Genomic DNA, 15,855 nt, shown 5'->3' on the forward strand with positions numbered 1-15,855 from the left:
CTACAAGCAACCAAGTAATGCAAGTATTCTGAGTTTGTGTCCACTCTACTCTTTCCTTTCAGTCTTCCAACAGGAGTTCCCACTGAACACATGTACACACATAACAAATATATAAATATATTTATTATCTAGTTGACCGGAGTCAACGCTCTTGATCATGATTAAGGGACTTTTAACCAAGGGTCGAAGCACCTTAATTATAGTCAAGTCTCTCTAACCGAAGTTGGCACATCTTGGTTAACCACAATTGACCTTCTTGTTATAAACCAAGTCTTCCTGACCGAAGTTAAGTAATTTTGACTGTAGTCAATACTTTGACCAATAGAAGAATATACCTAGATGAATCCAGGAACATTCCAAAACTCATCCTCTAAAAACACAACATAGTGCAGTTTCAATCTCATGATAGTCACTCACAACGTTGAAAACCATAAACTCCATCATGCATAGCAGGGACTAGCTACTATGACGTCCCCACTAACGTCATCAGTGCCCAACAATGGGTGTAGACCATAGTATAAAAATATTCTCTCACACATACAAATCCACATACTTAAGCATCCATTTATACAAAGTCTTCATACTGAGTTTCTCTCGACACTCCGGAGGTGAAGGGCAGACTCAGCCATGATGAAGGCTAGCACTAAAGGGGAAGGCTAATCAAAAGGTAGTTTAAAATCTCTTCATTCAAGCTACAACTGCTTGTGAAGTCTAAACGTTTTCATTTTAGTCTCTCCCCAACGAGCATCTAAGAAGAACTCTTTTGACCATAATTAACCTAGATGGAAAATTCTTTAATTATGATCCATTTACCTAGATCGAAAATTCTTTAATTATGATCAAATAAATGATCAGTTGAATTTTGACTTAGGATATTTACATTGTGGTGACATCCCCTGGGCTTCTATTCAGTTGACCTCTACTGAAAAGCTTCCTTGTAAACATCCAAAAGCTGTGGATGATCAGACAACTTGTCTTCATCCATCCACTTGGCACCTAATTCCGTATAATTCTTGAATTTTACAAGGTAACTGTAAAATTCCTTGCCCAAAGGGCCTTTGCGTATAGTATGGTACACAATCTGCTCTGGTTGAAGGACCTCCTGCAGCTCATCCACCTCCCTCCAAGAGCTGATCACACATACCTATTCTTCACTATCGCCACCCCACGCTTAGCCACACCACACACACCACATAAGAAGTATGACACCTATCACGACATACACTTTGATCACAGCCTCTCACCGGCCTACTCTAGATGCCTAAACAGACTCCTAACCTACATCGATCACCCACGTAGCATTTCAGCATATCCAATGTTGTAGAATTTGTAGAATTTGCTACTTCCCTTTGACCATCTGTCTGGGGATGGAAAGAAGAAGAAAAATTCAGATTCATTCCCATATTCTCAAATAAAGCTCTCCAGAATAGACTGGTCATTCTGGGATCTCAATCACTGACAATGGACTTAGGCATACCATGGTGCTTAAAGATATGTGCCATGAAAAGCTTAGCCATATGATCTGCCTTTATGGTTTTGCGAACCGGAATGAAATGAGCTTGCTTGTTGAATCTATCAATGATAGTCCATATCCCATCATTCCCTGACTTTGATCTTGGCAAATCAAATATGAACTCCATTGTAATACTTTCCCACGGTGCCTGAGGCACGGGAAGAGGCATAAGTAGGCCAGGTGCCTTCCGTCTATCATACTTTACTTTTTGACACGTAAGGCATTCAGTAACAAACTGATGTATATCTTTCTGCATCCCTAACCAAAAGAAATACCTCTCTAGGGCTAGAGTTGTTGCTATAATTCCTCTATGTCCAACATAGGGAGGTGCATGGCATTCTTCCAAAATCTTTTTCCTCATCTCCTGGGTGATGCATAGGCAGTCATCCTTCATTAGATACCCATCTTTCAGGGAATAGTGACTGGTGGACTGCCCCTCTTGCATTTGCTGTAAAAAAGCACCAAAATCTGCATCATTAGCGTATTGCTCCCTCATGCCTTCCATGTCCTGATGATAAGCAATAGTCACATTGTTGACCTGGGGTCTTCGGGACAAGGCATTTGCCACTCTGTTCCGAACTCCTAGAGTATGGACAATCTGAAAATGATACATTGACAGCATATTTGCCCATTTCATATGCTTCTCGGAGAGTTTTGTCTGAGTTAGAAAATATCTCAAACTTTGGTGATCTGTTTTAACAATAAAATCTGCACCCAAAAGATAATGCTTCCATGTGTTCATAGCATGAACTACAGCCAACAATTCTTTTTCATAGATTCCCAGATATCTCTCAGCATCACGCAATCTTCAGCTTTCGTATGCTACTACATGTCCATTCTGATGTAATGCAGTCCCAACACACTCTCCACAGGCATCGCACTTAACATCAAAAGATTGATAGAGATCCGGGACTACAAGAATAGGCTCTATAGTTAACTTCTCCTTGAGTGTATTGAATGCTTTCTTCTGTGACATTGGGAAAGCTGCATTTTTCTTGGTAAGGTCATGCAGTGGAGCTGCAATATCAGCAAAATGCCTGATGAATCTCCTGTAATAGGAGCAAAGTCCCAAAAACTATGGACTTCATGCACAGTTTTCAGCTCAGGCCATTCTTGGATGGCTTGGATCTTTGCAGGATCCATCTGTATCCCATTCTTGGCTATTATGTGCCCCAGATAATGGATCTCTTCCAAAAAGAATTCATTTTTCTTGCTATTGTCAAAAAGCTGATGATTTCGAAGTTCTTGAAACACCAAAACAAGATGATTTCGAAGTTCTTGAAACACCAAAGCAAGATGTTCCTTGTGCTCTTCTTCTGTCTTTGAGAAGACTACGATATCATCAAAGAAACTACTCGTGAAGTGCCTGTACTTTCAGAAGATGAGATCCATCATTCTATTAAATGTGGCTGGAGCATTTGTCACCCCAAAAGGCATCACTAAGTATTCATACAAGCCAAATGTAGTGCGAAATCTTATGCACATCTTGTGGTTGTATTCTGACTTGATGATAACCACTCTTCAAGTCTATTCTGCTGAAAATTGTTGCTCCCACAGCACGTCTGAGCTGCTGCTCCTCCCCGTTCCCCTGCTGCTCCCCCTCCCTCAGCCCGTCTCTCTCCCCCCTCAGCCTGTCCCTAGCCCCTCCCTGCTGCTCCCCCCCCTCCCCCCCTGCTGCTCCGCCCCCTCCCCCTGCCTATCCCTCGCTCGCTCCCTCTGCTCCCTGCTTCCGCCCCCTCCCCCCTGCTGTCCCGCCCCCTCTCCCTGCCTCCGTCCCCTCCCCCCTGCTGCTCCGCCCCCTCTCCCTGCCTCCGCCCCCTCCCCCCTGCTGCTCCCCCCTGCCCCCTGCTGTCCCGCCCCCTCTCCCTGCCTCCGTCCCCTCCCCCCTGCTGCTCCGCCCCCTCTCCCTGCCTCCGCCCCCTCCCCCCTGCTGCTCCCCCTCTCCCCCCTGCCTCCGCCCCTTCCCCCCTGCTGCTCCGCTCCCTCTCCCTGCCTCCGCCCCCTCTCCCTTGCTGTCCCGCCCCCTCCCCTGCTGTCCCGCCCCCTCCCTGCTTGCTCTCCCGCCCCCTCTCTTCCTCTCACTCCTCCCTTTCTTCTCCTCTCCTTTCCCCTCCCTCCCTCTCAACTTGCCCCTCTCCCCTCTCAGCCCCAGCCCCTCTCCTCCTTCCCTCCCCTTCCCCCCTGCTTCCTCCTAGCCTCCTTTCCCCTCCCTTGCCCCTCGCAGCTTTTTTGGAACGGAAGGAGCTTTTTTTTCTGTTCGAGTCAGCCTCCTCACCTTGATTGGCGATGGATTCCCCGTCCGCCAATCCTACTCCATCTCCACCGGCCGCGAAAACTATCACTTTCTCTAAAGACGAGTTGCAGCAGCTCAAGAAGGATATGGAGATTGAGTGCTCTACCACTTTGCTAGCACGCATCTTCGGGTCTCACCCTTCCAGATCCCAAGCCAGAGACTGGATGCTTGCGGCTCTCCCCCCAGACCTCGCTCCTCGATTGGTAGAAGTTCGCCTTCTGGGACGAGGTTTTTTCCAGGTTGTTTTTGACACTCCAGAGGCTGCGAGCACTATGCTCAAGGCCGAGTTTTTACACCTAGGACACAGGAAGATCTTCTTTGAAGCCTTTCACCTTGGTTTCGACCCAGTTGAGGCAGATAAGAAATTCTTCTCGCTCTTCATCAGGTTCCCCGGGCTTCCCCAGGTTTACCATCGACTTCTTTCTGTTATTGGGGAGCATTTTGGCGCAGTTGCTGAGATCCCACCCCTCCTTGGGTTGCCATTGACTGCAGCAGAGGCAACCAAGGCTGATGGGGTTCCTAGAGTTAGGGTCCTTTGCAAGGATCCTAACCTCAAGATGGACCACGTCATGATCCAGCGCCCGGATGGTTCCTTTTTTCGCCAGAGAGTGGAGATTTCAGGCAGGCAGGACCAGTGCAGGATTTGCAGGACCTCGGGACACTTTGCCAGGGATTGCCCCAGGAAGAAGAAAAGGCCTAAGAAGCCCTCTGGTACAGCTACCGCCTCAGGGAATCGACAGGGGGGACAGGGGGGGGGATTAGACCCGGCACTTGCCCCTCGACCTCGACAGAGGGGTGGTACAGGTCCAACTCCTGCTCCTCGTTCTTCACGTGGCGGTCCTGCTCAGTCAGGTGTGCTCAGTCAGGTGGTGGTACAGGTCCAATACCTATTCCTCGGCCTCGACAGGGGGGTGGTACAGGTCCTTCACCTGCTCCTCGACCCCCACCTCCTTCAGGCACACGCGACGCTTTACAGTGGGTTCCAGTACGTGTGCAGGTCCCTCCTTCAATTCACGAGGGTACCTTAGTAGACTCTACTTCACCTCGAGCTGTCCTTCCTGTCTCACCTTGCACAGTACGAGACGCTGAAGCTTCGACCTCCTCCCTAGTTGCAGCTTCTTCCTTAGATCCAGCAGTGCCAGATGTTCCTCTTGAGGACGGAGAGATCTCCGCGGCTGGGCAGACACAGGGTAGAGAGCATTCCTCACTCCCTCCCTTGGATAGGGGGAAGGGGATAGCTTACACTGTTGATCCTCTTCCCTCACAAGGGATCCTTCGTACTCCGGTGTCTGGATTGCTCCACAGGAACTCGTTTTCAGCCTTGGCAGAGAGTTCAGATTTCCCAGAGGAGGAGTTTGTGCCCGCTACTTTTGGGGAGCCAGTGGTTGGGTTTCCTATTGACAGGGCTTCTTCTTCAGGTGCCAGGATTCTTTCCCCTATTGACTTTCCACCACTGGGTTCCTTCCCTCCCTCCTCGAGCAGGAGGTCTTCCCCTGTTGAGGGGTTTGTTTCCGCCACTAGGTCGGGTAAGGTGTTCCACTCTACATCCTCCCGTCGATGAGGATTATCAGTTGGAACATACAGGGCCTAGGTGGCGTCCCACATCGCTGCCGTAGACAGCTGATCCGGGATCAGCTTCATCCAGGTGTTACTGGGGGTCCCATTGATATATTATTTATTCAAGAGCACAAGCTGGATTATAGAGATTGTGCCAAGTCAGGCAAGTTGCTTTCAGGACATACTTTTTGGTCGCCTGCATTGGGCACTAGGGGAGGCACTTCTATTTCAGTTTCGCAGTCGGTTCTCCCCTTAGTTGTTGGGCACGGAGTCATTATCCCCTCTAGAGCTCAGTGGATTATTCTTTTGATTGGAGGGCGTAAGGTTGGCTTCCTCAACCTATATGCCTCCAACATTAGAGGGGAACGTGTCCTTATGTGGAAGACTTTGCTCTCCTGGGCCCCCATTGTGGATTCTTGGGTGATTGGAGGTGACTTTAACATGGTCGAGTTACCTTCAGACAAAAAAGGGGGTAGAGAAGACGGACTTCACTCTTTGGAGAGAGCAGCTTGGGATGCCTTCCTTTTCCATTTCTGTGGCAGAGATACTTGGTGTGATGATGCCTTTCTTATTCAGCCACAGTCCCTCCTGTTCTCTTGGTCGAACAGGAGGCAACAGATGCCTATTCATGCACGCATTGACAGATTTTATGTAGATGACTGGGCACTAGACAGAGGTGGATCGGTATGCATTGCTGCGGGGGTTTCCACCTCAGACCATTTCCCTGTTGTTCTGGCTATCTCAGAGCCTCACTTGAGAGGCCGATCTGCCAGCATCAGGATTCCAGATGCCTTTTACACAGAGGAGGACCTTACAGAGGCAGCCCTACGGGTATGGTTTGCTCATGTCCACGGAGGGCAGCCACATCCTTCACATTTACCCGCTGCCCTCTCTGGTATTAGCGACTTTTACTGCTCAGTTGCTTCTACCAGGAGACGAGATATTCTCAGACGTGAGATTGGTGTTCGCCAGCAGTTAGCAGCTTTGCAGAGGGAAGAGCAGAAACGGCCTTCAGATGCTTGGATTCAGGAGCGCCTTGCTGCAGCGAGGGCTCATCTGCAGTTATTGCTTGATCAGAGAGCAGAGTATGCCTTTCATGCACGGGAGTCCTTCTGGATTCAGATGGGTGGTAGAGTCAATAAACACTTCTTCTCTACTCTTGGCCCTAGACATAGTAGAGAGAGTGTATCTCAGCTTATTGACTCACATGGGGTTTTATAGACAGAGCCAGATGACATCTTACGCATAGCTTCAGATTTCTATGCCACCCTCCTTACTGCTGATCCTGAGACACACGATATAGAGGATGCTAGACAGGCTATTTGGCAGAGTATCCCAGTGTTGGTGAATCCGGATATGCATGTTCTACTTGACGCACCTTTCACCAACACAGAGTTCAGGACTGCACTTTCAGCCCTTCACAAGGGCAAGTGCCCAGGTTTAGATGGCCTCACCCCGTCTTTTTTCATTGCATTTTGGGATATGATTGGAGACTATATTACTTCAGCCATGCAGGCCATTTGGGACTCTGGCGAGATGCCTGAATCGCTTACAGAGGGCCTCATCCACCTTATCCCAAAAGGAGGTAGCAGAAATTTATTGTCCCAGTGGAGGCCTATCACACTTCTGGGGACTTGTTACAAGATTCTGGCCAAGGCTATCAGCCTCCGATTGCAGCCACTTCTCCCTGATCTTATCCACGACACTCAGACGGGATTTGTGCATGGCAGAAGTATTTTTGATAACATTTTTTCTTTCTGGGAAGTTTCAGAGTGGGCCATGCAGAGTGGCCAGAATCTTGCCATTCTACTGTTGGATTTTGAAAAAGCTTATGACAGAGTAGATTGGAGTTTTTTGGAGGGCACCCTTCTACGCTTACGATTCACTGATGTTTGGATCAGAGGTGTTTCCTCTTTGTACAGATCAGCCCATAGCCAGGTACTTATTGGTGGGGTAAGGGGTGAGAGATTTCAGATTTCGAGATCAGTCCATCAGGGATGCCCCCTTGCTCCTTTCCTTTTTTTATTCGTGGCCGAAGCTATGAGCATCTATGTTAGATCTCAAGCTGACATCTTTGGGCTGAGACTTCCTATCAGAAGAGAAGAGGAGCTGCTTGACAGTGAGTTGGCTGATGACACAACGATTTATTTGGATGCCTCTCCACAGACATTGACTTCTTTCAGGACAGCATTGGATTTATTTTGCTTGGCGGCAGGGGCGCAGATAAATTGGCATAAATCCAATGGCTTTTGGATCAATGATGAGGACACTCCAGTTTGGGGACTTGACATAGGGTTCACTTGGGTTCAAAGGGGTGTGCCTATCAGGTATTTGGGCTGCCAGGTCGGCTTGGGTATTTCTACCACGCAGCAGTTTGCTCCCGTGTTGGAGAGCATCAGAAGGAAGCTTCTCTTTTGGAGCTCAGCCAAGCTGGATCTTGCCTCTAGAGTTGTGGTGGTCAACCAGGTCCTCTTGGCCACGGCCTGGTTTATTTGTTCATGTTGGTGCCGTTCTAGGGACTGCATCATTCAGCTCAGAAGACCGATCAGGAACTTTCTCTGGACTGGGCTTGATGGCACAGCAGATGCCTTAGCCAGAGTGGCTTGGGAGACCCTCATCCTCCCTACACAGGATGGGGGTCTCAATATTATTGATCCAGATTTACAGTGCAGAGCCTTACTTTGCAAGATAGTGGTGCGAGGACTTATGCCAGGACAGGAACTGTGGAAGGACTTTCTTATCAGCAGCATACAGAGGTGCACACCTTCCTCAGGAGGAGACTGGATGAGCAGTGTTAGATGGATTTTCACCTCAGCACACCTCAGATCACCTTCATCCCCTCTCATGGTTGCCTTTCTGAAAGCTTGGGCTAGTTTCAGAAGCTCTCTTCGGAGGATTCCTCCTTCCTCCCGAGAAGAGATTGATAGGCAGCCCATCATGTGGAACGACAGTATTTTAGATGATCGTGGCAGACCACTGGGTGCCTCACTCTACATGCAGTGGGCCAGGTGGGAGAGGGGACCTGCTTCTTCTTTGGGATCTTGGAAAGCCTTCCGTAGGCTTCCAGAGGAAACCAAGTCAAGGTTGACAGGACATCTCAGAGGGAGTGCAGGGAGGATCTTGCAGATTGAGTCAGCCCTTCCAGAGGCTTGGATAGACACAGATGATTTGCCTCTCACTACCTCCACTTGGGCAGGTACTTTCTCGAGAGGCAGGGTTCCACTTCAGGTCTTAGCCTTCCGAGGTGCACAGGAGGATGCTTTGGTTTTCAGTGTCCAGGATGGTGGCAGATTGCTCAGATCTACAGATGATATATTGCTTGAGTCTGCTTATCAGCCTATCAGGGTCGTAGGCCTTTTGATGCAGGGATCAGATTCAGAGTGGTTCTTAGACCCTGACCCCCAGTTAGTCTCCACCGGCTCTTGGAGACTTTGGCTCTATGGAGGAGTTCCCATCAGGTATTTACAGTGGGACCCCGGAGAGTGGGAGTGGATTGACGCGGGGCATCGAGAGAAGACCATCCCCTTCTTTCGTTACACGGTCAGTAATGCCAGGAGATTTCAGCTCAGTAGTAGAGGCTGGAGACCCTCCAGAGTTCCTCATTGGGAGACTTTTGGTATTACTGCGGATCAGCAGAGGTACTTCTGGAGGAGGCTCTGGAAATCCCACAGGAATAGAAAGATCACTATCTTCTTCTGGCTTTCTATTCATGGAGGGATTGCAGTGAACCTTTGGAGGTCCAGATTCGGAGCCGACCCTACTTGCCCTCGTTGCCTTTCTGCTTCGGAGTCTATTCAGCATCGCTTATGGGATTGCAGACAGGCGAGATTGATTTGGATGGGGATAGCCAGGATCTTCAGTCACTTTGCCCATTCCCCACTCTTTATGACTTGGGGCTCGGTGGCATGGCTTACTCTTACAGGACCTCAGGTTTTCTATGAGGGACTTGACTCCTCCCGGGCCATTTCGGTTCGACGTCATCGGGTTGAGCTCTGCTCGTTGGATGTGGTTCCACACCGTCCTTTTACAGCTGTACATGCCTCTGTGGATACTTCTTGGGAGATTATAGCGAGCATAGCAGCCTGGCATATATGGAGATCCAGATGCACAGAGGCTATGGAGGGTACTCAGGTTCATCCCTCGCACACATTGGCTAGTATCTGGACAGACATCGTACACACTCTGATGGCCGTATGGACGGGTATGCAGGGGGACTCCCATGCAGCCTCAGCTAGGAGGGCTTCTTTCTTCAGGGAATGGAAGGATTCTCCTTTCTTCTCTGAATCTACTACAGGGTTGAGATGGCACTTTCAGCCTTAGCCTTGGTTTCTTTCCACCTCACTCTGAGGGGGTTTTTTATTATCCTCATGATTTCATGATGTATTCCGCTTTGAGCTTGCTCTCGCGGGTTTTTGTTCTTACTTAATAGAAGTCTTTTTCATGGAAAAAAAAAAATTTGTTGCTCCTCTGAGCTGGTCAAGCACATCATCTATGCGTGCTATTGGAAATCTATTTTTAATGGTCATCTTATTTAATGCACGATAATCCATGCACATTCGAAAAGAACCATCTTTCTTCTGTACTTAAAGTACTGGTGAGCAAAAAGGAGACGAGCTGGGCTCTCAACCTTGGGATACTCTTTCTTTTCTGATTTTGAAAAATCAGGTTTGTTCCTTTCAGTACCTCCTGCATGCAAGGATAGCACTGTGGCTGGATCTTGTATCTGCACGAGACTAGCTACTGAAGCTGAATGCATAATGTCTTGAATGTTCTTTTCCCTCAAAGCATTCACCACTGCTTGAATTTTTGAACTGAGACCTGCTCTGTACTTTCTCATTTGGGTTCTTTTGGAGATCTTTTTGAAGGGTACAACCTGCAAATAAGCATCCCAAAACTTTTGATTGTACACATCCACTATATCCCCTGTATCCATATGTAAACTGTCCCAATCTTGAAGGACATGATCTCTCAACTATTTAGGCATGAACTCCTAGTAGAAGGCTTTCATGAAGCCCTTCCACCTCTTTGGGGCTGACCCATCTGTGGTCTGTGCACTCCACCATGCACTAGCTGTCGCTGTCAAGTGCAAACTAACCATTCTCCACTTGGAAGATTCTGAAAAGTTTTCTGTACCGAATGCAGCATCAAACTGCCTAATGAACTACTGCAGTGCTTTGTCTGTATGACCATATTGTCCATTATAGGTCAAACTTGACAGATTTACCTCCATCTTTCAATTCCTTGGTCTTGGAAGACTTGCTCTTCCTAGACTTCTTGTGTTTCCTTCTTTTCCTGGAGGGTTTATCTGATGAAGAAGAAGATACAGAAGTTGAGCTTGAGGTAGACGGTGAAGGGCTTGGAGATCGGTGATGATGCTTCAATCTCTTCCTGCTATGAGACCGTCCCCTATAAGATCCCTCTCTCTCGGGCTGTACACCAGAGTGTGCCTCTGGCATTGGCACATGATAAGCTACATCAGGCATAGTTTCTGCTTGAAACAAATGCTAAGCTCTTGGATCCCTTCTGAGTTTTTCCATCTCCTGCATACGAATGCGTACCATCTGCTCAAATTCTTGATGAGTTTGCTACATACTTCTCTATCTTGGATGTGCATCCCTATCTTGTGGATAGGTGATTGAGCCATTCTCCTACAACTTGTCTGAGATCTTGTCTGAGATCTGCAAGTTTCTCACACACACTGTGTATGCAACTAATGCATGCAGCCTTTGCTTTTCAAAGAGAAAAATTACCTCAACAAGAGGTGTCTTGCATTCACAACTTATGCCAGTGCCGGGCTGTCAACTCCAGGCATAAACTCAAAGCTGTGTGCCCCTTTTCTGGCTACTGCAAATGACTTCAAAAAGCATCTATTTTTCCCTCTTTTCACCGCTCAAAGGCATGCATATTCTTTTTCTGTAAATCTCTGATTTTCTGTGATTTCTTCTTTTTCTGACAGTAAAAACTCTCTCAGGTGGGTGAAAACTGTTGGCAGAAACAATCTCTGCAACTGTCTCTTTTTTTTTTTCTCTCTGACAGTAACTGGATGGGTAACCAGCTAGTTTCACTAACCAGACTAGTTCTGGTCTGGTTTGGTTGGCTCCCAACTAAACTCAACCCACTGTAGTCTAGTTAACCAGCTATGGTCTGGTTAACTACAACCAAGGTTAGTTGGTCAAACCTGGTTTGTCTAACCAGTCAGGTTTGGTTAGACCAACTAACTGAACCTCTAACCAGAGTTAACTAACCACTGTTAACCTAGCCACTGGTTCAACACGTCAGCCTGCCACGCCATCTGTTGAGCTGGCTGCCACATCATCTACTGAGCTGGCTGCCACGTCATCTGCTGAGCCACATGTCGGCTAACCTGCCACGTCATCAAGAGCCCAAGGTTTCAGACCTTGGCTGTGAAATGATCAGCATCGCACCTTCTGGAGACCATCCGTTGCGGGATCTTCTGCATACACTTATCCAGTACTTTGACGTATCTGCGTCATGGAATGCACCAAAAGAACTTTGGAGTGGTAAAGCTTGTTGCGTCATAGCTTGTGCCAGCGTAAAGACATGCCCGTAGGATTTCCGCCGCTTATCAGTCCCTTGGTGAAATGACTTTGCAAGGCTTCAGTCGGAATGCCTATCACGTGTCTTTATCTGACCATAGTCGGGTTTGCAAGCATCAAAAAATTGGCGTCGCAAGTAGCGTCGGCTTCTCCTCCGTTAGATGATCACTGCCAACGGAACTACTTGCTTCTTGTTCATTTCATTTTCTTCCTCTGCTCATGGACCCACGTTGCTATGCTAATCCCTGTCTGAACCTCGGCACAATGAGTATGGCCATGCTTGCTAATCCCTGTTGCGCTCATTGCATCTACCAACAAGCGTGCGATCAAGGTGGCTTCAAGCAAAGATTTTATTCACATATTCATTAGTGCTTGCGCTCTTCATGCTTTGTCTACCCAATCGTCAAAGCTTGAAAAAGCTTCGATTGTAGGCTCTGATACCAATGTAACCTCCTTTAGAAAAGACAGCAAATACACTCTCATAAACTCTCTCTCTCTCCCTCTCTCTACAGATATAATAGGGCCCAAGACAATCGTTGGGCTGGACCCCCCTAAGGTTTTTATTCATCACAGAGAATTGGAGTACATGAGTTCAGCGTGGAAGCTGTTGTTACAAATTCCAAAACGTGAATAAAATTACATGAGCTCTTAGGCTCTCTTTCTTGGCAACAAGCCACTTGTCAAATTCTAAATTACTTTCCTAATTACATGCCACTAAGGGCAACTCTGGAGTCTTCGAAGCACTTGGTCACGCGAACAACCTCCTAGATGCTTGTTAGACTCCATAGCACTTGGGAAAAATAATCCTTCCTAGTACCTGCTGCAACAATTAATTAAAGCACACCACCATGGCACCCATTAATTGTTAGCGCTTTGCATGCAAATAATACACTGTGGACTAATTCTAGTCGCGGTGGGCATCCCCACTGAACACATGTGCACACATAATAAATATATAAATATATTTATTCTCTGGTTGACCGGAGTCAACGCTCTTGATCATGATTAAGGGGCTTTGACCAAGGGTCGAGGCGCCTTAATTATAGTCAAGTCTCTCCAACCGAAGTTGGCACATCTTGGTTAATTGCAGTTAACCTTCTTGGTATAAACCAAGTCTTCCTGACCGAAGTCAGGCTTACTTGACCAAAGTCAAGTATCTTTGACTGCAGTCAATTCTTTGACTAATAGAAGAACTCTTTTGACCATAATTAACCTAGATGGAAAATTCTTTAATTATGATCAAATAAATGGTCAACTGTGTCCAAAACCTAATGTTGTAAATGCTCACTTTGGAGTATTCTAAACCACATTCCAATCCTTGTAGAGTGAGGTCGATTTAAACCACTTTGGAGTATTTCCAATACCTGGCAAGGTCTTTGTCTTCAAAGGAGCCACTGCACATAGAGGTTGAGCATGCCTACATACGAGACTGTATAAAGGCTTCCATGCAGATCCTAAGCAATACCCAAAAAAACTAATGAGGAGGTGCATAAGACGAACTCTGTCGATAGGAAGAAAATGCTGTGACGCCACGCTTCTAGGGAAAGTATGTGCCTCAGTCTAGCAGTGTCACCACAATGTAAATATCCGCTGCTATTTCTTTCTCATCTACATAGAGCATGACCTGGTGTTACAATACCATCCACCTGCAGTATCCACCTGCAGTAGTTCATTAATTTTTTTTGGGTATTGCTCACGATCTGCATGGAAGCCTTTATACAGTCTTGTATGTAGGCATGCTCAACCTCTATGTGCAGTGGCTCCTTTGAAGACAAAGACCTTGGCAGGTATTGAAAATACTCCAAAGTGGTTTAAATCGACCTCACTCTACAAGCATTGGAATGTGGTTTAGAATACTCCAAAGTGAGCATTTACAACATTAGGTTTTGGACACATGTCGCTGCTATTTCTTTCTCATCTACATAGAGCATGACTTGGTGCTACCACCTGCAGTTCATTATGGAGAATTCTCTTAGAAGACTATATTGTGTATCTCCAACAAGGGACCTCCTGGCTATCTCTAGAGATGCCTACATTTAATCAGCTGTATCCACAAAGTAATCAGTTTACTTATCATATGATCTGATTTTAACATAAATCATCCCAAAAGGGATCCCATCACACACATTTAGCTGACATGAAATTAAAAATAAGAGCCAGCCTGTCAAATTAAATAACATAACCCACGGTCCCTAACTATAAATTAACATGTGGCTTCCTTGTTCTCTCTATCTACCTCATCCATCACTAACTTAACAGAGTCCGATATAGTTTTCATCAAGAGTTCATCTCCAATGCCACAATCTCGCATCTCTTGGATTGGAACATCACCGACATCAGTTAAAACCCTCGGATCTGCCAATTCCTTCCCTGCAATATAACAAAACAAGGTCAAAAAGGAGAATAGCATTCCTATTACCTATGTCCGTGTATACATGTATACACCTTCATAAGACTAGAATATATTCAATCTTACAACTTCAATTTTTGTCAAAAGAACAAAAAAGAGAGAGAAAGAGACAAGGGAAGAAAAGATTTTAACTTAGACATGAAACAAAATGAAGAGTAAAAGAGAAAAACAAAAAAAACTAGAAAGCAGCAATATCCAAGCATTAAAAAATGCCATCTTGGTTTTGAAAGATTCCAGAATCTCTTGGGTAGACAGAATGATTGCTAGCTATAAAATACCAACCCAAACAACCAAAACTATGAAACAAAAGGGTGATAACAAAAAATTAGAGAGGAAGAACACATGTGAAACAACAATGTTAACACAAGGAAACAATTGACAAACCAACACAAATACAAGGAAACAATTACAATGAATCCAGAAACATGCCCAACTGTATTAAATAAAATAAGACAACCATGTCATCAACTCTATCATGCATACTAGGAAATAGCTACCACACATACCAGCCAACATCATCAGCACTCACCAGTTACTAAATACCATTTTTAAAGCATGATACACCCATATATCAACTCTATCATGCATACCAGGAAGTAGCTACCACCCATACCAGCTAATATTATCTACGTTCACCAGTGATCAATACAATTATTTAAGCATATGCTCCCACACTTGGACACCCCCACCACCTCAACATGCATGGTACTGAAGGTGCATGGTGGAGAGGGAGAGAGAGAGGGTAGCCTAGGGAGAAAGAAAGAAAGACTATTAATGTCCATTGGAGACCAAAAGGTCTATGGGACAGCAAGAAACCCTCTAGTGCATCTGCTTTAGGGAGGGCACATGGCAGCTCCCAAGGAGTGCAAAAAGCAACCCACATTATTTAGAGTACCTACATGATAGTTTGGAGGAGTAAACAGCCATGCATCAGTTTACGACTAAGAGTCTTTTGGTTTTGATTTAAACTCTCTGATTAGTGCTACGACTTCACAGTAAACTGCCCATTTTCCATCCTTTCTGGAAGCCCTAACTCTAGCCGATTCAGTTGCCTTAATCTTGAGTTGAGCTTGTGTAAGCTCCTCTGCTATCCATACTTTGGTGCCCTTCAACTTGTAAGATTGTCGAAGAAGCTTGATCCGCATATCTTTTGACTTCAGTGTAAGGATTGCATGACCTTTATAGTGCAAAATAAATGCTGGCCTTCGTCGTCATCCTGCTCATCATCATCCACCCATTCAATGTTGGGCAAGCTTGCTTTGATCTTTGTCACTATTTCACTATATGTGTCCTCCTCTTTGTACCAATCTTTTGGGAGCCCCCCTATTCTAATCTTTAGCACATTATCACATCTAGCTTCGTGTTCCTTAATCTCTGCTTGAATATCAGACTTACTTGCTTTGGTGTCCACTTTCTCAATCACTTCCTTCTTAGCAGCGTGTACTTCAGTGTGAGCAAGATCTTTGACTACAGGGACTAGCTGCGGGGTAAGGGGGGAATCCTTACAAGATTTTACAACCTCATC

At 46.2% G+C, this 15,855-nt stretch overlaps 1 protein-coding gene across 1 annotated transcript in view; it reads right to left on the minus strand.

The window, feature by feature from the left end:
• LOC147883568 (arginase 1, mitochondrial-like) overlaps nucleotides 1-15,855 on the minus strand; it is a 102,241-nt gene that overhangs the window by 53,507 nt on the left and 32,879 nt on the right. The window contains exon 4 of the mRNA XM_087399414.1: nucleotides 14,157-14,290. Coding sequence (XP_087255540.1) covers nucleotides 14,157-14,290 — 134 coding nt within the window. The remainder of the gene's footprint in view (nucleotides 1-14,156; nucleotides 14,291-15,855) is intronic.

Source organism: Dipteris shenzhenensis, chromosome 28 (genome assembly GCF_047967505.1).
Source record: "Dipteris shenzhenensis isolate YYH24624 ecotype China chromosome 28, Dip_SZ_1.0, whole genome shotgun sequence".
Lineage (NCBI taxonomy): Eukaryota > Viridiplantae > Streptophyta > Polypodiopsida > Gleicheniales > Dipteridaceae > Dipteris > Dipteris shenzhenensis.